At 47.4% G+C, this 22721-nt stretch overlaps 1 protein-coding gene across 1 annotated transcript in view; it reads left to right on the top strand.

Annotated features, from left to right (window-relative positions):
• The window catches only part of Arc42 (Activator-recruited cofactor subunit 42), a 49749-nt gene that overhangs the window by 11393 nt on the left and 15635 nt on the right, over positions 1–22721 (top strand). The window contains exons 2-6 of the mRNA XM_045744955.2: positions 843–1027; positions 4061–4170; positions 13821–13972; positions 14261–14449; positions 14825–14968. Coding sequence (XP_045600911.1) covers positions 843–1027; positions 4061–4170; positions 13821–13972; positions 14261–14449; positions 14825–14968 — 780 coding nt within the window. The remainder of the gene's footprint in view (positions 1–842; positions 1028–4060; positions 4171–13820; positions 13973–14260; positions 14450–14824; positions 14969–22721) is intronic.

The following is a 22721-nucleotide window of genomic DNA, read 5'->3' as shown; positions in this document are numbered from 1 at the left end:
GGACATAATGAGGTGATAGCCGAGGCTATTTGAACCACCCCACCGCCGGCACTCGGATAGTTATCTTGGGCATAGCATTTTACCAAATCACCTCATTCTTAGGGGCACACGTGAGGAACACAAATGCGAACAAGCCAGAATGGTCCCCTGGACAATATGCAACTGAAAACTCACACCCCAGAAGTGACTCGAACCCATACTCCCAGAAGCAACGCAACTGGTATGTACAAGACGCCTTAATCCACTTGACCATCACGACCGGACATAATGAGGTGATAGCCGAGGCTATTTGAACCACCCCACCGCCGGCACTCGGATAGTTATCTTGGCACTCGGATAGTTATCTTATATAACACCACCACCCCCAACACTCCCTGCCTCTCCCCCTCAATGCCTCCCTCCATCAATCACTGCCTCCCATCCCTCCCACAAGGCCTTGGAGGTTGGTGGCCTGTTGCCACGTGAGGGGCCGCCGATGCCAAAACAAACTCAATACCGACCTTCGGTAATATCGACCGCCAGACTGGTATATGAGGGTCCAGATACCGATCTCCCAAACCGGTCGTTATTACCGGCAGATCGGTATAAAAGAGGCTGTTAAATTGAGTGGATACTTTAACTACTGACAATGAAAAAGTTCTTTCTAACATCCCTGTGGCTCATTTGGGTACTAAGTTTCCACCTGTGTCCCCTTGTTTGCGTAACACCCATTCTGTATGTATGTGTGTACGTATTTGGGTGTGTGTGTTTGTAATATGCAAACACATTACATTCACAGATATATTTTGCAAGCTCAGTGCCTATCTTTTATAACTGTCATAGAATTCTAACTTGCTTTTCAGGATGGAGAACTCAACCCCAAATTATTGCACCATCATGTCTGTCCATTGTTCGTTACTCCTCTATTCTGGCTGAACTCCCAGAAACTCATGAAATATTGAAGAAAACTTGTAGAGATTTTGCTGAAGCTGAGTTACAGCCTCTGGCTGGAAAGTTTGATAAGGAGGGTTTCTTCCCAAAGAAACATGTGAGTTGTTACAAGGTTGTTTGTTATTAACATAGGAATCAAATTAGTTTCATAAGAAAGAAGCTATGTTCAGTGTAAACATGCTGATTTTGAATTGTCCATAAACATTACACAAAATCCATCTTTAGCAGCATTTTCTAAAGATGAAACTAAAGCTAAGCTAAACTAAACACACAAGCTTTTTATAATCATTGTTATTTAATTAATCATGAGCTGTTAAATTATTGTCATGACAGTCTAGTTGGTTGTATAATCATTGTCATTATCTTTGCTCCCTGATATCATTATCAGGGAGCCGGTCGGCCGAGCGGACAGCACGCTGGACTTGTGATCCTGTGGTCCTGGGTTCGATCCTAGGCGCCGGCGAGAAACAGTGGGCAGAGTTTCTTTCACCCTATGCCCCTGTTACCTAGCAGTAAAATAGGTACCTGGGTGTTAGTCAGCTGTCACAGGCTGCTTCCTGGGGGTGGAGGCCTGGTCGAGGACCGGACCGCGGGGACACTAAAAAGCCCCGAAATCATCTCAAGATAACCTCAAGAAGATCTTGGTTAAGCACATCCAGTTCAGAAACTGGAAAATGTAGTGATGAAGTTGTACATATATGTTTCATAAATTTTAATTATTAATTTTTCATGCTATAGTAAATTGATGAAATAGTACAGAGGACCACTTGCTTTGCGAACCCCTCAGGAATGAGACCCGTCAGTTACCATGTAAGTTCTTAAACAAGAAATGTAGGAAAAAATACAGTAAATGAGAAATGTTGGGGAAATCTAAGGAAAGAAATCGACAGGTTCATAGCATAAATGCGGCAGTATTTTGTCTGTATCCACCAATAAAAGAAGTCCAGATCCACTTATGTTGACGATCATTGTTGATGTAACATAGTTATTTACATGCAAGAGGTAGTGGTGGATGTTAATGGTGTTGGGTTGACTGAAGTGGAGAATACTGGTGATAAGGTAACCTCAGATATTGATGCATTTGGGTCAATGTGTGATGAGTCAGGTGCAGATGACGCAATGCGAGCTTTCTTGAAAGCCTTTGCAAAAGATTTTAATTGACATTTGTTTCATTCCCTTTGATCTTGTTTTCAAAAACTTCATATACAAATTGTACTGGTCAGTCAGGCATTCAATCACAAGTCAGTCAGTCATAACTAGTCAAAGGCTGTTATGCATTCACAGTTGTGGTAGCAACCAGTCACAGTTTATAAACAACACGAGTCTGATGTTTACAAAACACCAACATTATGTACTCACAAACCTAATGTTCTTTCTTGTATATAAGTAAGTCAGGACAGTCAGTCAGTCAGGACAGTCTGCCTCCAAGGTCACCATCTGGTAGGAAGGTAGCCGAGAATCTGAACCATATTAATAACCGTCTACAAGCGCCTGGAGGGGTGGGGGATATTTCTGGGAGGGTCAGGTGTGGGGATAGGGAGGGGATTAGGATGTAGCGGGGATGTGGTGTGACCACAGCCAGTCTGATTGTCTGCCTGCCCGCCCGATCCAACCCAAACCCGCCTACTCGTCCAAACCCACCCGAACCCGCCCAAGCCCGCCTAACAAGCTTGCCTACCCACCCGAACCCACCTAACCCCACCTGCCGGCCAGAGCCCACCCAAGCCCGCCTACCCGCCCGAGCCCGCCTACCCGCCCGAGCCCACCCAAGCCCGCCTACCCGCCTACCCGCCCGAGCCCACCCAAGCCCGCCTGAGCCCACCCAAGCCCGCCTACCCGCCCGAGCCCACCCAAGCCTGCCTACCCTCCCAAGCCCACCCAAGCCTGCCTACCCTCCCAAGCCCACCCAAGCCCGCTCACCTACCCACCCAAACCCACCCAGTGAGCCTGCCCACCAGCCCGCCAAGCAACCCACCCATTAACTTACCTAACCTGCCCGCCAGTCAGCCACCAATCCATCCAGCCACACTGCCCACCTGCCAGCCCAGTCACTCAGCTGGTCCACCAACCCAGCCATCCTCCCTGTCCATGCACCTACCCACCCTGCCTGCCTTCCAGCTGGCCACCAATCCATCCACCTACCTACCCATCCAAAACTGCCCACCCATCCAGCCCACTCACCTGCCTGCCTGCTAGCTAGCCTGCCCACCAGTCAGTCGGGCACCAATCCATCCATCCATACATTATTCTGCCCACCCACCTGGTAACCCTGCCTGCTAGCCATCCCATCCCCCCCCCCCCGCCCGCCTGCCTGCCCATTCTGCCCGCCCATCTACCCACCAGTCGGCCATCACTGACACATTGCGCACATTCGGAGTCGACATGGTGCACGGATGTTCCTTGATTGTGCAGATATATCCAACAAAGTCACGGAATGAACACTCCAACCTTGTGACAAATCAAAACAATGGGAACAATGGGCAGTGAATCTGTGACGTCACACGGTAGAAGGCACTAGAGCAGTGGCGCTCGACATGGTCACTGGGCAAACTAGGCCATCTCCCACCCACCTTCCCACCACCCTGGGCCAGCGTGAGGCCTGGCGGACCTCTTCCTTGCTTCCCAAACTTAGTTCAGGAAGAGCGAAACCCCAACCCCAATCGTGAAACTGGAACTTTCGGATAACTTAAGTTCGCAAACCAAGTGGCTGTCTGTACTGTATTTATTAAGCAGATCACAGTGGAACCTCGAGTGACGAGCGGCTCCAGTTACGAGCATTTCAAGTAACGAGCAAGCCACTCGCAGAAAATATGTCTCGACTGACGAGCTTTCGCTCGATTACCGAGCGTTCCCGCTGGTTCTCGGACACCTCCGACGACAGTTTTGTTGTTGTTTCACAAGACTAGTTTTTCACGATGAGCTCGATGCCGGAACAGATTAAACTCGTTAATCGAGGCGCCACTGTATTTATTAAGTACTGTACTGTATGTGAAGTAACGAAAATGTGGACAGCTGAACGAGTCAATATTAATATCAGTTTAAATATATTTACCTGTGGATTTTATTTCACTTGCATTATATTATATAGGCATGAGGTTCTCATGATTAAGAGGTTATTCCTTTTTTAAAGATAAAGGCCATGGGGGAGCTAGGTTTGATGGGTTTGGCAGTGCCAGAAGAGTATGGTGGAACTGGAATGGACTATTTGGCCTATGCTATTGCCATGGAAGAAATTAGCAGGTAAGAACTTTTTAAAATATTTAACTAATTATTGTTTTATTGTAGTGTAAGCAAGCCACCTAACCCTCACTCCCTGAGCCAGGAACTAGGGAGGGTAAACAGGAACAATAATGTTCCTGCACCAAAAAGCAGGAACCAAAACTCGGATCCCTCTGACAAATAATTAGAAACATAAGGAATGCTAGTTAAATCTCTGCCAGCTGCAAGTTTGCTAATTAATAACTATGACTGCAACCAGATAACAGCACTGTCACTACTACAGGGTTGGAGGGGTAGGGTACCCCTCACTTGTTCACCCAGTTCCTACCCACATTCTCAAGCTCTGCAGAGGCCATTTCAGGAAAGTCGCCTGGTTGTTTCTTGGTACTTTGTTTCTGCCCAGAGTAGCCATTGTTTTGTTTTTACAGGGATTCCTCTTTAACCCCTGCACTGCGCACCTGTTTTTGGCAAAAACTTCATAGTGCAAGTGTTATGGACATAATGTTTGTTGTTTTTATAAATGTTCAGGTAAAGTTAATGTCAAAATGTTTCAAAACTCCACCATTTTCATTTCAAATCATAAATAGTGATGAAAACATTAAAAAACATTAAAATATACCTGTAGCCTGGCTACAGGTATATTTTATCGTTTGGCTCCTGCTGTTCCTGAAGGGGTCCCAGGTCACTTGGTGGTTGTTCGAGCAGTTATGCAGGGGAAAGAACTTTGCTGTGCTGGTTTACCCGCCGGGTCGGGTAAACCAGCACAGGTTGGTGTCTGTTCTGGTTTCTACAGGAATGCCTCTTCCGCCTTTCTCATGACTGCAGCATTTGTGGGGGAAACAAACTCTTGGAATTTATTGAATTATTTACAATTTATATTTATATATTAATTTATATGGTAATTTATTTATTTCAATAGTGGACTGTATGATGATTAAAGTGGACTGAATGATTTTATTCCCACATATCATTTCCTACACATTCTGGGTTTTTTATTATTTATACATATATATGTATAGTCGATCAAACAAAATTATTGATTAGTAGACATTCATTACAATATTAAGACTACATATGTTAGTAATTAAAATTAAAACAAATACAGCTTATCTGTATACGGTAGTACCTTAGCTTACGAATTTAATCCGTTCCCCAGAGATGGTTCGTAAACCGAAGTGAATTTTCCCATATAATGTAAATTGAATTAATCAGTTCCACATTTCCAAAAATATTAGCTTCAAAGTAAATTTTATACCTAATTCATCCAAATCTTTAGTACTAAAGTACATACAAGTTATTGCTTACTTTTATTAATGACTCTTGTTGGCATATGGAAGACGGTGAGAAGGGGGGTTGGAGGAGAGGTGTTAGTAATTACCTAAGTGTAATTACAGGATGAGAACTACGCTCGTGGTGTCCCGTCTTCCCAGCACTCTTTGTCATATAACGCTTTGAAATTACTGATGGTTTTGGCCTCCACCACCTTCTCACCTAACTTGTTCCAACCTTCTACCACTCTGTTTACAAAAGTGAATTTTCTTATATTTCTCTGGCAGCTTTGTTTCGTTAGTTTAAATCTATGACCTTTTGTTCTTGAAGTTCCGGGTCTCAGGAATTCTTCCCTGTCAATTTTATTGATTCCTGTTATTATTTGGTACATAGTGATCATATCACCTCTTTTTCTTCTATCTTCTAGTTTTTGCATATTTAATGCCACTAACCTGGGAGCCGGTCGGCCGAGCAGACAGCACGCTGGACTTGTGATCCTGTGGTCCTGGGTTCAATCCCAGGCACCGGCGAGAAACAATGGGCAGAGTTTCTTTCACCCTATGCCCCTGTTACCTAGCAGTAAAATAGGTACCTGGGTGTTAGTCAGCTGTCACAGGCTGCTTCCTGGGGGTGGAGGCCTGGTTGAGGACCGGGCCACGGGGACACTAAAGCCCCGAAATCATCTCAAGATAACCTCAAGAAGATAACCTCTCTTTGTAGCTCTTGTCCTTCAGTTCTGGTAGCCACTTAGTGGCATGTCTTTGCACCTTTTCCAGTTTGTTGATGTGCTTCTTAAGATAAGGTATGGGCACCATACAACCGCTGCATATTCCAGCTTTGGTTTTACAAAAGTCGTGAACAATTTCTTTAGTATTTTGCCATCCATGTATTTAAAAGCAATTCTGAAGTTAGAAAGTGTAGCATAGGTTCCTCACACAATGTTCTTAATGTGGTCCTCAGGCGACAGTTTTCGATCTAAAACCACCCCTAGATCCCTTTCTTTGTCAGAATTCTTTAAATATTTCTCACATAATTTATAGGTTATGTGGGGTCTATGCCCTCCAGTTCCACATTCCATAACATGGCATTTATTCACATTAAATTCCATTTGCCAAGTGGTGCTCCATATACTTATTTTGTCCAGGTTTTCTTGAAGGGGCATGACAATCATCTAGATTTCTTATCTTCCTTATTATCTTAGCATCATCAGCAAACATGTTCATATAATTCTGTATTCCATCTGGTAGATCGTTTATGTAGACAATGAACATTACTGGTGCAAGAACTGAACCCTGTGGTACTCCAGTTGTGACATTCCTCCAATCCAATACATTGCCTCTGATTACGGCCCTCATTTTTCTATCAGTTAGGAAATTTTTCATCCATGTTAGCTTACCTGTCACCCCTCCAATATGTTCCAGTTTCCAGAACAACCTCTTATATGGAACTCTGTCAACAGCCTTTTTTAGGTCAAGATAGATGCAGTCAACCCAACCATCTCTTTCCTGTAAAATCTCTGACTCGATCATAGAAACTGAGTAAATTCGTTACACAGGATCTTCCAGATTGAAAACCACACTGTCTGTCTAATATTATATCGTTTTTCTCCAGGTGTTCTACCAATTTAGTTTTAATTATTTTTTCCAATATTTTGACTATTACACTTGTCAATGATACAGGTCTATAATTGAGAGGGTCTTCCTTGCTGCCACTTTTGTAGATTGGAACGATGTTAGCCTTTTTCCACACATCAGCTACAACTACTTTACACAGGGATGCCTGAAAAATCAGTTGAAGTGGAATGCTGAGCTCGGGTGCACATTCTCTCAGAACCCATGGTGAAACTCCATCTAGACCAACTGCTTTATTCTTACTTAACTCCTTGAGCATTTTTTCTACTTCATCTCTAGGCACCTCTATGTGCTCTATGTTGTTCTCTGAAATTCTTATTGTGTCTGTTTCCCTGAAGATTTCATTTTGTACAAACACACTTTGGAACTTTTCGTTTAATGTTTCACACATTTCTTTTTCATTTTCCGTGAATTTATTTCCCATTTTCCACCTCTGAATATTATACTTTACCTGCAATTTGTTGTTTATAAATTTATAAAATAGACCTGTTTCTGTTTTACATTTGTCCACAATACCTTTTTCAAAATTTCTTTCTGCCTCTCTCCTCATTGTCGTGTAGTTGTTTCTCGCATCTTTGTATCGCTGGTATGTTTGGGGGTTTGGTCTCTTCCTGTATTGATTCCATTTTTGTCTTTTGGTCTCTGGCCCTCTTGCAATTTCTGTCGAACCAATCCTGTTTCCTAATTCTGCATCTGCTTTGGTATAAATTTTTTTGTGCCTTTATCATATATTTCACAAAACTTGACATACATCTCATTTACCTCATGTCCTAACAGCAAGTCTTTCCAGTTAAATTATAGAAATGTCCGAGTTCCCCATAATGACCTCTTCTGAAATGAGGCTTTTCAATTGCTTCAACCTCATTTTCTTCCAAGTTATAACGCATTACATACTGTACTTTATTCCCAAAAAGCCATGGTCACTTTTATCCAAGGGAGGGAGGTACTGAATGTCAAATATCTCTTCCTCTTTCCTGGTAAATATCAAATCCAGCATGGCGGGAACATCCCCTTCCCTCATCCTCGTAGCTTGTTTAACATCATTGAAACATGAATGTTTCCAGGATGAGATTTACAAATCTACAAGTCCAAAAATCCTCCATTCTAGCTTCATATGCCTCCCAGTCTATAAATTTCAAGTTGAAGTCACCGACTACCAACAATCTTGATCAATCTTTATCAGCTCTAGCTATAATTTATCTCATTATTGTTATAAGACCCTCTCGTTTATTATCTAGCTCCTCCTTTGTCCGTGTGTTGCTTGGCGGTGGACTATATGCATTTATGATCGTTAATTTATCATCCTGATTGCAGATCTCTAGTGCTATTATGTCAATTTCTTGTGGATTTGCAATTGTTATTTTGTTTACCTGTAGGTGTTCTTTCACCAGCACAGCAATGCCACCGCCTCTCCTAATTTTTCTGTCCCGTCTCCAAACCGAGTAGCGTCTTAAGAATATGACCTCATTTAAAATATCATCTTCAAGTTTTGTCTCCACGAGTGCAACAATATCTTGTCTGCAGCTGTATTACATCACGTAACTCCAGTATTTTTTATCTATCTCCATCTATGTTGGTGTATGCAATTTTCAGAAACTTGTTTCCCCTCTCCTTATTCTTCACTCCCCCTCTCTCTAATGATTTTGTTGGTTTGCCTTTATGTACCACTTTACTGGTCTGCCTATCCCTATCACTTTGTAGAAAAAAAGAATTGATTTCTTCTTCATTCCTGCTCTCATTTAAACGTTTTGCCTCGACGAGGTTCAGTTTCAGCTTCTCTCTGTCTTCTTTTGAAAGATCTCGTCTTAACAACCATACTTTCCCTACCTCATCACCTTGTAACTTTCTAGCATTCCTTAGTACTGTACTTCTTCCATCTGTTTGGCACCATTCAGGGTGATCCTCAAAGGTCGATCTTTCCCTTTTACGCACTTTCCAATCCTGTAGTCGCAGACATTCTCGATGGTAGTAAGACTTTCCACGAGGCCAACAATTTTATCAACTACTTTCTCTTCTTCTACAGCTCTTTCTGACCTAGATGTTATCTCCTTTTCTTTGCAACCAAAAATTATCAGAGACTTCGATCAACTGTGTTTTGCACCAATTTAGGATTTGATGCCAGTTCCTTTCTCACTTCCAGCCTAATGTTTGTTTTATCCTGGAGTGTATAAAGCTGCAGTGTTTGGCTTCCTTTACTGCTTCTTCTATTTTTTCCTTCTCCTTGGCCACTTGTGCATAGGTGAGTTGCATATCTTTCTTGCACTGTTCTATTCCCTGTGTAACTTCCTCCGTCTGTGCTGACAAAAGCTGTTTCTCCTGTTGAATTTCTTTACCTAACCTATCGTAATCATTTATGTTTAAATTTGCTTTAAAAATCCAAAGCTATTTTTAAGTTTATTTTCCTCTTCCATGGGTTTGCAATTTGTTTCCAATTGATTCTTGTCCTTGCATAAGTCTTTCACTAACCCCTCAAGACCTAAAACCTTGCTACTCAAGTGCTCATTACAGTACTTTCTTTCAATTTGCTGATTATTTCTATGTGATAGTTCACTATAATATCTAATTTTGCCAATTTGTCGTGTAGACTATTTATATCAATGCTTTCTTCATTAAAACCCCCAAAATCTAGCTCTGTTTTGTTTTCCTTCTTGCCGGTGGCCATCTTGAATGTTGTTTGCACTGTAAAGACTAGGGTCACTTTTTCTCATTCCATTTTTCACTTCACTTTGCACATTCGTGTTATCTCACCTATTTTTCCAAAGCACTACAACTTTGTTCCTTGGGACACCACTCACTATCATCAACCTGTACTACAATACTTAGGAATTATGAAATATCCTGGAGCTCCTCTGATGCAGGTGTTATCACTAGGGGGTGTCATCTTCAGAATGTTTGGAAGGGGAGTCTCCTTCACCTTTTAGTGTTAAAGTGAAACACCTTTTAGTGTTTGGAAGGGAAGTCCCCTTCCATTATAACATCAGGCAGTGATGACTTCTATGGGGTACTTTCTCTTACGTTTTGCCGGCATACCACTAGGACCTAGTTGGGGCTCAGTGCTTGTTTGTCTCGCTAAGAACTTTTCCATAGATACTTGTTTTTCCTCTATGGTCTTCATCACATGTGTTTTCATAGGTTGAACCTTACCACTGACTTTCTTGGGACCTATTGTGAAATATATAATAACTTTTATGTTCAAATACCCAAAAATCCAAAAAAACTTTACAAGGAATTCAAGCACAATTGTCACTAGGCGGGAGGCACGGTCGCCATACCAGCACGCGCTAGGTTGGCCATACGTGTATCAACAAACTACATTACCTAAGGCAAAGTTCGTAACCCGATTCAGATTTTACGAAGAAATTGGGCTCATAACCCGAAAATTTCATAGAGAGGGGCATTCGTTAGCCAAGGTGTCACTGTAGTTGATTATGGCCTGTGCAACCAGATATGATCATGAGAGAACACGCCAACCGATACTCCTCGTGGGTGAGGCTGCCTTCATCACATGTTATTGGTTGTACCAGGTAGCTAGCACTAATTCTTCTTCCCCTTCAATTACACATGTCAAAGGGCACTCAATAATAATCGTAACCTATATATATGACGGCTATATCAGGGGAAATATTATAATTTATTTGATAAGATTTAAGTAATATTTATCCTATTAGGGTTGCTCGCTAGCGTTCTAACCGGTATTCCTAAATCTATTATTACTGGCCAACAATAGCTAGATAGAACTCGAATCGGATAAAGAACATTTCCCTTATTGTAGACGAAGATCGTGTTGGTAATGGGTGCTCTTTACATCTTATAACACTACGTCTAGAGGGAAAAATTTGTGGAGCTTGATTCTTGCTCCAGTACGAATGTTTACGTTAAATTTAATATGGCATCTGCCTACTCCTTCACTCACACATTAGAGCATCATGTCCAGATGCTTTATCAAGAAGTGGAAAGAGGTTTTATATTTAATCTATTTTAGTATTGATAATTAAGTTCGTTCAAGGGAAATGTTATATGGTGTTTACAGTCCAGAGACTGCAGTTTTAAGAGGAATTCCCATTATTATACCTGATGAATTTAATGGTGACATATTGCAATGATACCCTCGTTTTCTTCCAAGGAAATTTCCACTGGAGCCTCGTTTTCTTTGAATGAGTTTGTTAGAACAAAACAGCAGCAATATTATCTGCCTATTGTATTAAATGTTAGTAAATGGTGTCGGTTTTTCTGAAGGAATTCACCCCCGTGGGCCTTGCGTTGGTTGCTGTGTGTCTGGCTTCCTCTTTGAGTTTTTTGGGGTTCAGTGCCTTGGCGCCTCCCCGATCCCTCATTTGATGTGTTCACGGATACCTTGTCTCTCGGCTGGGGCTTTGTGCCCAGTGCTCTCCAGGCCAGCCTGGGGTGGTGGACTGTCTTTCTGTCAGCCTCACAGCACAGTGCGGGAGTTTGCGGCGGTTTGGCTTTCGCTGCGAAAGTTTTGGGTAGCTTGGGGCTCTACAATCCAGCTTCATTCGAAGTGCTCTCCGGTGGTTCCTTGTCTGAACTGCAGGGGTTCTCTTTGGTTCTTGGCTCTTTGGGGCTGGTTGCTTCAGGTGATTCGTCAACTGGATTCTCAGGGTTTAGCTCTCCATGTGGTTCACATCTGGGAAGTGTTCAACGTCCTGGCAGACGGCCTGTCACAGTTCATTCCTCTGTCCACAAAATGGACAGCTTATGCCGACTCTTTTAGTTGGTTCTACCAGATGTATGGGGCCTCAGGTGATGAACTACACCGCGTTGGCGTGGTCCTGGAATCTCCCGATATTTATGGCGCCCTACCCCAACTGTGGTGCTGTCACGGTGGATGGTTTTCGACAGGACTGGTCAAGGTGGGGTTCCTTGTATCTCTTCCTGCCCGGTCCAGCCAATGCTTCGTGTCTGGCTCGGTTGGAGTCCTCCCGCTAGAGAATTGTCCTTGTGGCTCCGGCCCAGCCTTGGTTTCAGGCGCTGCTTGCTCGGTGTCCAAACCTGGGGCATTTTCTGCGGCTCTGCCTCTTCCAGGAGCTCTGGCCAGTCCGTTTCAGTGGCTAGTTCGATCTACTCCTCAGCTCTTTGCATCTGGTCTTTTTGACACGGGTGTATCACCTCTTGTTTGGTGATCAGGTGGCTTCGTTGAAGGTGCCCCACCTGCAGTCTTCGTCTTGGTGCAGTATGGAGCCTCTTGGTATTCTTTTCACATTTTCCCCCTTCTCTTCGTAGGTTGTCTTCTATTTTGTTTGGGTTGTTTTGTCCTTTCTTGGCTTTTTCAGGACCGTCATCTTATGCCAAATACTGTACTGTCACTTCTTATCGTGTGGCGCTTGTGGAGCCTCTCCAGCTTGCGTTCAGGGTGGATATCCCTTCCACCCCATTCTGTAAGCTTTCTTGTGCTTTGTTTTGCCTCCGGCCTGCTCATGCGACACCTGAGCCATCCTGGTCCTTGGACCCATGTGCTCTCTTTTCTTTCTTCTCGGTTTGTGGTGGCCCCTTAGGTTCATGTTTCCTTTCGGAAGGCTTTGTTTCTGTAGGCATTGGCCTCTGGGGGTTGGGTCGGGGTGTGACCTGCTCTCCTCCAGTACAGAGGTCTCTTCTCTTTTGGTCCTGGTGGATGTTTTCTTTGGTTGCAGCCGTCTCCTTCTTTTCTGGGAAGCAAAGCTGGCGGGCTTCCCGAGGGGCCCTTGGGTTTTTTGTGCTTGGTTGGTGGGGCTGGGGGTGCATCATGTGTTGTGTCCAGTTACAGCTCTATGCCGTTACCTGTGTGCCTCGGCTTCTGTGGCTGGGACACGCTTTGGGTTTATCCGACTTCCCTCATTCCCTGTTCTAGGGCTCGGGTTTCTCGGGTAGTCCGCAGGGTTATTAAGTCTAGCCAGCCTGCAATCTACCCTCATGCCCGTGATGTTCATAAGTATGCTGCTCTTGCTGCTGTGTTTGGGAACATGTCCTGGGCTGACATTCGGGTGCAGGGGTTTTGGAGGACAAACAGGGTCCTGGCTGCTCGTTCTTTTTGGTAAATGTTCCTGGTTCCAGTCGTTCCTATATTGCTTTGAGTCGCAGGTTGCAGCCAGTTGTTTCGTTTTCGTGTTGTGGCATGTGGTGCGACCGCCTCCTGGATATTTCCCTATTTTATTTATCTGTGGGTATGTTGTTCCAGGGAGCCGGAGGGGCTCCCCACAGAAAACCAGCATTGTATATAATGAAACGGCATTTTCTGGGCGAGTCCCGGAGGCTCCCTAGCACCTTCCCTCCCTCGGCATTTCGTTTTGATGCTCAGCCTCCAAACTGAGGAGCTGGGCAGCCCGTGTGGGGGTCCAGGGCTTCCCCCTCCCAGCGAGGGGGTTTCCCTAGACCATTGCTCCCTGCACCTCTCTGAGGGGACCAGGTTCTGGCTGGTAGTCCATGGTAGGCAGACCTCCATTGACTGAAGCCCCAGACTAATCTAGCGTATATCAGTTCTATAGCTCCTGGGAGCCTCCAGGGCTCACCCAGAAAATGGTGTTTCATTACATTCAATGCTGGTTTTTTCAACTTTCACAACTTTTACAACTTTATTTCCTTGATTTAAATTTCCCCCCATTTTCTGCTTTTCTTACAATCTCCCTTATCCTGTTCCTCTGCTTCTCCTGGTACTCTTTGTTATAAAGTTATGATTGAAGGTAGGTTAAATGTCCAAGGAAAATTGTACATGAGAAAGCCAAACAAATTTAAATAATTATTAAAAAAATATGTGCATAAAGATTATTTTATCTTCAGAGGTTGTGCAAGTGCTGGGGTCATAATGAGTGCGCACAACTCACTGTACTTGGGTCCACTGCAGGCATTTGGTAGTGCCAAGCAAAAAGAAGAATGGATTACACCCTTTACAACAGGAGAACGCATTGGATGTTTTGCTCTTTCTGAACCCGGTTTGTTATCCTCCTTTGGTTTTACTGTGGAAAATTCTTGCATCTTTTATAACATTTAATTCGTTTTTGTAACGCCCTCCTCTCTCCATAATTCACATTAATCACTCGAGATAATATACAGTGTAATATTTATTTTTCTTAGTAGTTTTTTTTTCTTTATAAATAGTAAGCCTATTGTGCATGTGCTGTCATTATACATATATACATCATTCAAGTAGACAACTTACATCAAGTTATATTACAGTACAGTACTAGTTAAGTAAATATTATTTTAATCTTAATTCTCAGGTAATGGCAGTGATGCAGGTGCTGCATCAACCATGGCTAAGGAAGAAGGCAATAGTTATATCTTAAATGGCACTAAAGCTTGGATCACCAATAGCATTGAAGCTGAAGCAGCTGTTGTTTTTGCTACAACGGATAGGATTAAAAAACACAAAGGAATATCTGCATTTATTGTCCCTAAGCCAACAGCGGGTAAGTAGATATTGAGTTTACTGTGTAGGTTTTGTGCTGTATCCGGGAGTGCTATAGTACTGCCAGTATATACACTAATGTTATAGTCTTTTATCATACTGTAATTGTATTTTATTTTAAAGTGACATTTGCACTGTAGTGGTGCAACATCATCAGCATGATTTGTAATAGCGTCATATTTATCTTTGTAAATGACTTCTATTTTCAGTTTCTAATTTCAAGCAATCATTACATATTTGGGTATAATACTCATAGTGACTAATTGCAAGCTGAGAAACAGACAGATGAAGATGATTTTGTTTTTTGTGAAGAGCTGTTATTACAAATACAGTGCAACTGACCATCTTTTTTTCTTTACTGTATCTGCAATTTTAGGTCTGTCCTTGGGGAAAAAAGAAGATAAACTTGGAATTCGTGGATCTTCAACATGTAATCTTATTTTTGAGGACTGTCAAATTTCTTCAGAGAATATGCTGGGAGCACATGGAATGGGATTCAAAGTTGCAATGATGACCCTAGGTAAGTAGTTTTCAATCATTTTTATAGGGGGAAAGTTTTTTTATAGGTCTTATAGGGAAAAGGTGATCCTTCTGGCTTCTTGATGGCCAGTTCAGCAATAGTTTCAGGTGCTGCTTGCTTAGGTGTCTGAACTTGGGCATTTTTCAGTGGCTGCTCCTCTTTCAGGAGGTCGGCCCGGTGACGTGCTTCGCTAGTTCGGCCTTCTCGTCTTATGTGCACATCTGGAGTTTTTGGCCTGTGTTTATTGCCATCTCTAAAGTAATTAGGTGGCTGAGCTGGTGTCCCATCTGGAGTCCTCCTTGAGGCAGCAGTATTAGGTGTCGTGGCATTCATTTCACCACTTTGTCTCCTTGTCATTGTTCTTCAGTTTTTGAGCAGGTGGTTCTTTTTTCATCCTGGCTTTTTCTTTACCAGAATTTTATGCTGAATATTGTCACATCGTATCATGCTGTGTTTGTGGAGCCACTGCAGCTTGCATTTGGAATTGATACTGCCTCTTCTTCGTTTTCTTCTTCGTTTTGCAAGCCGTCTGGTATTTCAGATGTTTTAGGAAGATTCATACCTCAACAGTTGTTGTCTGCTGTTTTCGTTGCGAATGAGTTGTGGGCTCACTTGTACTTGGCTACTTTATTTTTTATTTTCCCCCTGATTGGGATGTTTGTTTATTTTGCCTGGCATTGGGTGTGTTTGCCTTGTTGCCTGCCATAGTGGCCTCAGTGGTTTTGCCTAAACTGTTTGCATTCATGCTCCAGGAGGCAGATGCTGCTTTCTACTTTTTTTCCTTCTTCTTAAATTACATCATTATGGAGTCAGAGGACACTCCCTTCAATACCTCGAGTCCTACCTTACTGACAGGCTCCAATATGTTTCTGTGAATAATACAATTTCTCCCACCCTACCCATCAACATTGGTGTTCCTCAGGGCAGCATACTTGGCCCTCTCCTCTTTCTCATCTACATTAATGACCTTCCAAATGCCTCCCAACACCTCAAACCAATTCTATTTGCTGACGACACAACCTTCATTTACTCCAGTCCTGACCCTCTTGCTCTAAATGCCACAGTAAATACTGAGCTAAATAAAGTCCATCTTTGGCTAACTGCCAACAAACTCACCCTTAACATTGACAAAACTTTCTATATTCTGTTTGGCAATAAATCCTCTAGTCATATAAATCTCAAAATAAACAATACCCAAATTTGTAACAAATTAGATGGCAAATTCCTTGGCATTCTCATTGACCACAAGCTGAATTTCCAGGGTCACATTCTAAATATATCAAAAAAAGTTTCAAAAACTGTGGGCATTCTTTCTAAGATCAGATATTATGTACCACGCCCTGCCCTGGTGACTCTCTATTACTCCCTTATCTATCCTTATCTCAACTATGGTATTTGTGCTTGGGGTTCTACTACCCAAAATCACTTACGTCCTCTAATTACCCAACACAAAGCTGCTATTAGAACAATATCCAACTCTGGCCCCAGACATCACTCGGTACCCCTACTCAAATCTCTGAATATGTTAGATATTAAGTCACTGCACATTCTCTCATGTGTATTATACATATATAAAACGCTAAACTATAATGCCAATCCTGATCTTAAAAGCTTCATAGAAGGTTGTAACAGAACCCATGAGCACCACACCAGAAATAAATACAGTTTTGATATTCCTAGAGTACGTCTTAATCAAACTAGAAATGCTCTGCAAATCAAGGGGCCCAGAATGTGGAATGACCTTCCCAACCATGTTAAAGACTGTACCTCTCTCAACCAGTTTAAGATAAAAACTAAACACTACCTAATAAATTCCCTGTAATCTACCTCACTCCTCTATTGTCAACCCATGTCTGTTATTTTCTTTTTTTTTAATCAACACTGTTTGTCAACCTATTGTATTTGTGCTGCTTTTTCAGTCATGTTCCCCCTTTTTTCTGGGGGGAGCCCCGTCGGCTCCCCGGAGCTATCCCAGGCTGATATGCTAATGTCAGACTTTGGCATCAGTCATGTGTATGGAGTTCTTAGGCCTACCGGGGACCACGGCCAGAACCGGGCCCCCTCAGAGAGGCAAGGGGAGCAATGGCCTATAGAAGCCCCCGTGTAGTTGGAAGCATTCTATGTCTGCCATCGACCGGAACAGGCACCCAGAAAGGTAAGCGCCCCAAAACAAACCCCTATTCTGGTTAAAATTGCTACCTAAAACCGAACTAGTGGATAGAACTCCCCAACCGAAAACAAGCAAACTAGTGTGACGTCACACACTGCCGCGCCGCTGTCTGCACAGCTCCCCCCTCCCCGGGAGGGGGAAGGGGGAGCCCCAGACCCCCCGCGCCGGCTACCCACACCTCAGTTCTTGAGGCTGATGCTATAGGCGATGGTCGTGTGCTCTGGCTCCGGTGTCGCTACTGCACTGTGCTTTGCGTGTGGTGTTAGTTTTGTGGGTGCGAGAGCCAGGAGTTATCTTCAGTACTCGGGCTGCATGCGCCTAGGGCTGCCTTCCCTAGGTGCCCTGTAAGTACTGCCCTTGGGGCTTGGGGCCACCTTCCACAGGCTCCTCGGGGTCTGCCTCTGCTGGTCCGTTTTACCTTTCAGTTTTTCGGCCGCCTGTTGGGCTCTTGGGTGTTCTGTTCTCCCTTGTTACCGGCAGGTAAGAGGCAGTTTGCACTGGTAGGGGCGCAGGGTGCTGCTCAGCTTGTATTTCCCGACATCGCGGCCGGCTCTGTTCCTTGGGGTTCGCTGTCCTCTTGCGGGGTTTTGTTTTTCTTTTTGTTTTTGCCTGGTGGGGGGTTCTGTCATTTTATTCAGTTTGTTTTTGCCCTTCCACTGTTCTCCTCGATGGCGCCCCCTGCTAGGTCCCCGTGAGTGTACACGTCCCTGGGGTTCAGCTTTAGAAGTTTGCTTGGTAGTTTTGGGCGCCGGTTTGCAGCGCCCTGCCTGGGACTACCTGAGCGCGAGTCCTCTTAAAGTAAACGCTCAGGACCCTGGGAATCCCCTAGGGGGCGCGTGGGTCCGATGGATGTGACCCCGGAGTCCCCACTCGCTGTGTGCGAGTTTGAGGGTTGCTCGGTCCCCTTGTCTCAGGGTGACCCTCATTGTTTTTGCCTCTGCCACGCTGCCTGTTGGGTCGGTGATATTTTCGACCCTGAGTCCTGTGAGTGTTGCTGCTTGCTTGTGACTCAATTTACCCAATCCTCTGATGATTCTATTCGGGTACGGGCGGCACGTGCGTTGCAGTCTAGGTTTCGTCTGTTGCAACGCGCTCGGTTGGTTGCTTCCCCGGATGCCCCGGGGCTGCCCCGCTTTGCTTTTCGAGACCCGGACTTGGGGGTGGGGGTCGCTACGATCCTGGTTCAGTCCGCACCTCCTCGTCCTTCCCCTTCTGTTCGTTCTGGTCCCCCGCCCCTGCTTCCGGCCCCGAAGCGTCTGAGGGTTTCGGGGTCGGAGCAGGGGTTACTTGATCTCGAGACTCGGGCAGCTTCGGGGGTTGCCCCTTCCGGGGGGGCGGCAGAGGCATTCGAGTCTTGTCTCCCGGCCGAAGCTTCAGGGTCTGACCAGTGGGCCCACCTTCCTCCAGCTTTTCCGGCTGCTCCGTCCTTGTCTTGTGGGGTCGGGGCTTGGGGAGAGGACTCGGCCTCGGGTCCTGTGGTGACGGACCTCGAGGCTGGGGAGGGGCTGACTTGGGGGCTTTGGGCCCCGCTGGACCCCGCCTGGGTTTTTCTTCCCACTGAGCGGGGCTTATTGTTACAAGGAGTGGGGTTTTCTTTTCCCCCCTCTGCGTACGAGTTGGATTTGGTGTCGGCCCCTCCCCGGGTTCGGTTCCGTGTTCCCCCGGGTACGTCGGTTCCGTCCTTCCGGAGGTTTTCGGCTTATCGCATCCAACCTGGTGTGGTGCGAGCGGCCTTTGCAGCTTACCTCCTGCGTGACCCGGATTATGCCTCGGAAATGGATCCGTCCACGTTCAGGTTTGGGACTTCGTTCCCTTTCTGGCTCCGTTACGAGGTTCCGGAGTCGTCCTGGCTAGCAGACTGCCCCTTGTTTGGTCTGGATTCCTGGCATTCCTTCTGTCGTTCCCGCACGCTGGAGTGGTGGGAAGCTTCCACGGTGCTTCAGGTTTTCCTGGGGGGTGAACTTGAGTACCTGAATGAGTGCTTGTTTGCCCCTGCCCTTCCCCGCGATGTGGGCGTTCTTCAGCTCCATGTGCAGGTTCCCTCCCTTTCGGCGGCGCTCGTGGCGGAGGACTTGCGCGCCCGGGGCCTTTTGTGTTCGGCCTTGCGGTTCTTTTCCCTCCTGGAGCTGTCTTCGGATTGGCTCGTGGAGGATGTGGGGATGCTTGGGTCCGTCCCGGGGTCCGGCACCTTGTCCTCGGCTGCGCGTTCGTCGGCTGCCTTGTTGAAGCTGTTCACGCCGATTTTGCGGGATGCGGTTTCCCTGTTCTATGCTTCCCGTCTCGCGTGTTGGCAGGCGGTGCTGGGTTCCTCCGTGGAATCTGCTTGGGCTCTGGCTCTTAGGCGTTCTTCACCTTTTTGTCCTCTCCTGTTTGGGGAGTCGGCCGTGGCGCAGTTTATTCAGGCTGCGTCGGCGGCTTGTCGTCCGATGTCGGACTTGTTGGTTTTCCGGGGGTCCCGGGGTGGGTCTTCCCGGAAAGGTCGTGCCAGGGCTCGGGGTTCCTCTCGTCGTGGTAGGCCTCTGGTGTCAGGTTTGGGGTTGGCTCCTCCTGCGGACCCTCCCTCGTCTGGTCGGCGCGGTGTTCACGCTGTGCGGGGTTCTGGGTCTCGTAAGGGTCGCCGGCCCTTTCGCGGTTTGCCCCCTTGACGGGGCGATGGGGGGGCGGCTTGCGCTGTTCGCCCGCGCCTGGTCCCACGATTCGTGGGCCTTTCGGGTCGTGTCTCGCGGCCTGCGGTGGCGTTGGGTGGCCCCTCCCCCCTTTGGGGGGTCGGGGCTGGCAGGGCAGGCTTCTTCCCCTGCGCTCTGTCGAGTCGTCTTGGAGTGGGTACGCTTGGGCGTCGTCGAAACGACGTCGTCCCTCAGATGGGTTTCCCGTCTGTTTCCGGTTCCGAAACGGGACTGCGCGGACCTGCGGTTCATTCTGGACTTGTCCCATCTGAACCCCTGGGTTCATTGCCCCTCCTTTCGGATGACTACGCTGTCTCAGGTTCGGCTCCTCTTGGAGCCGGGAGCTTGGATGGTGTCCCTGGACCTCCGGGACGCTTATTGGCATGTCCCGATTCATCCGCGGTTCAGGGACTGGCTCGGTTTTGTAGTGGGGCGTCTGAGTTACCGCTTTCGTTGTCTCCCGTTCGGGTTGAACCTGGCACCTCGCGTGTTCACACGCCTTACCCGGGTTGTGGTGGCTCGTTTGCGTCTCTTAGGTGTTCGGGTGTTGGCCTACCTCGACGACTGGCTGGTTTGGGCTCCCAGCCAGTCAGCTTGCTTGCTAGCCAGGGATTTGGTTCTTTCCCAGCTCGCCGGGTTCGGGTTCTTGGTGAACTGGAGGAAGTCCCATCTGGTTCCCTCTCAGGTTCGGACTTGGCTGGGTCTCGTGTGGGACTCTCGAACCGCCTCCTTGTCTCTCCCTCCGGAGTCTCTCCTGCGGCTGCTGTCCCGCCTTCGTCTGTTTCTGGAGGGCCCTCGGGTCACCCGGCGGTTGCTCGAGGGGCTGTGCGGGAGCCTGAACTTCGCGATGGTGGTCTACCCGCCGGGTCGGGTTTGGCTTCGACGGCTGTTCTGGTTCCTTCGGGGTTCCCCCTTCTGCCTCTCTCGCGATCGCAGAGTTCGACCCCCGGGGGACTTGCGTCGGTTGCTGCGTCACCGGCTTCCTCTTCGGGTTTTTCGGGGTTCGGTGCCTTGGCGCCTACCCGAGCCCTCGCTCAATGTGTACACGGATGCGTCGTCTCTCGGCTGGGGTTTTGTGACCAGTGCTCACCAGGCCGGCCAGGGGCGTTGGGATCCGTCCTTCCGTCGAGCTCACAGTACGGTGCGGGAGTTCGCGGCGGTGTGGTTTGCTCTGGGGAGGATTCGGGTGGCCCGCGGATCGACGATTCGGCTCCATTCGGACTGCTCTCCGGTGGTTCATTGCCTGAACCGCGGGGGTTCGATGCGGTCCTTGTCTCTTTGGGGTTGGTCGCTTCGGGTGACTCGTCTGCTGAGTTCTCGGGGTTTGGCTCTCCTGGCGGTTCACGTACGGGGCGTGTCCAACGTCTTGGCCGACGCCCTGTCTCGCTTCGTTCCCCTCTCCACGGAGTGGACAGTCGACGACGAGTCCTTCCGTTGGCTTTGCCAGACGTTCGGGCGCCCCGAAGTGGACCTCTTCGCGTCGGCGTGGTCGCGGCGTCTTCCCGTTTATGCGGCGCCCTTCCCCGATTGCGAGGCCGTCGGGGTCGATGCCTTTCGGCTAGACTGGTCGAGGTGGGGGTTCCTGTACCTCTTTCCCCCGGTTCGGCTGTTGCTCCAGGTCCTGACTCGCTTAGAGACTTACCGGGGGAGAGTTGTCCTTCTGGCCCCTTGGTGGCCGGCCCAGCCTTGGTTTCAGGCGCTGGTTGCTCGGTGTCCGAACCCGAGGGTTTTCCCGCGGCTCCGCCTCTTCCAGCAGATCGGGCCGGTACGTCACGTAGCTGGTTCGATCTTCTCCTCGAGTCTTCGCGTATGGTTTTTTTGACTCGAGTCTATCATCATCTCTGGTGATCAGGTGGCCTCCTTGTTGGTGTCCCACCTGAGGGCTTCTTCTCGGCGGCAGTATGAAGTTTCCTGGCGGTCCTTCCGTTTCTTTTTGCGTCTTCGTCGTGTTAGCTCCTTGTCTGTTCGGGTGGTCTTGTCCTTCCTCTCGTGGTTGTTTCAGGACCGTCATCTTATGCCTAACACTGTCGCTTCTTATCGTGCGGCGCTGGCGGAGCCGCTTCAGCTTGCTTTCGGTATCGGTGTTACGTCTGCGCCGTTTCGCAAGCTGTCTCGTGCATTGTTTCACCTCCGGCCTGCTCATGCGTCGCCTGAGCCGTCCTGGTCTTTGGACAGAGTGCTCGCTTTCCTTTCATCTCCTCGTTTCGTTGTGGCCCCTTTGGTCCAGGATTGTTTTTCCAAGGCACTTTTCTTGTTGGCTTTGGCCTCTGGGGGTCGGGTAGGGGAGCTTCATGCTCTCCTCCGGCGCAGGGGTTTCTGCTCTTTTGGTCGTGGTGATAGTTTTGTTCGTTTGCAGCCGTCTCCTTCTTTTCTGGCGGAGAATGAGACTGCTGCGTTCCGGAGGGGTCCATGGGTGGTTGATGCTTGGTTGGTCAGGCCGGGGGTGCATCATGTTTTGTGTCCGGTTGCGGCGCTTCGCCATTATTTGCGCGCCACAGCTTCTGTGTCCGGGGACGCGCTGTGGGTTGATCCGGTTTCCCTTCTTCCCTGTTCGCGGGTTCGGGTCTCTCAGGTCGTCCGCAGGGTTATTAGGTCCAGCCAGCCTGCGGTCTATCCCCGTGCCCATGACGTTCGTAAGTTCGCGGCTCTTGCTGCCGTCTTTGGGAATATGTCTTGGTCTGATATTCGGGCGCGGGGATTTTGGCGGTCGAACAGGGTCCTGGCTGCGCGTTACCTTGTGAATGTCCCTGGGCCTCGTCGGGCCTGTGTTGCTTTGGGTCGGCGGTTGCAGCCAGTTGTCTCGGCTTCGAGTTGAGGGGTGAGCGACGACCGCCTCCCGGGTAAGTCCCTCTTTTTCTGTCTGTGGGTAGTTAGCTCCGGGGAGCCGACGGGGCTCCCCCCAGAAAACCAGCGTTGA

The sequence above is a fragment of the Procambarus clarkii genome, chromosome 8 (genome assembly GCF_040958095.1).
Source record: "Procambarus clarkii isolate CNS0578487 chromosome 8, FALCON_Pclarkii_2.0, whole genome shotgun sequence".
Classification (NCBI taxonomy): Eukaryota; Metazoa; Arthropoda; class Malacostraca; order Decapoda; family Cambaridae; genus Procambarus; species Procambarus clarkii.
This window is presented reverse-complemented; position numbering and strand designations above follow the sequence as displayed.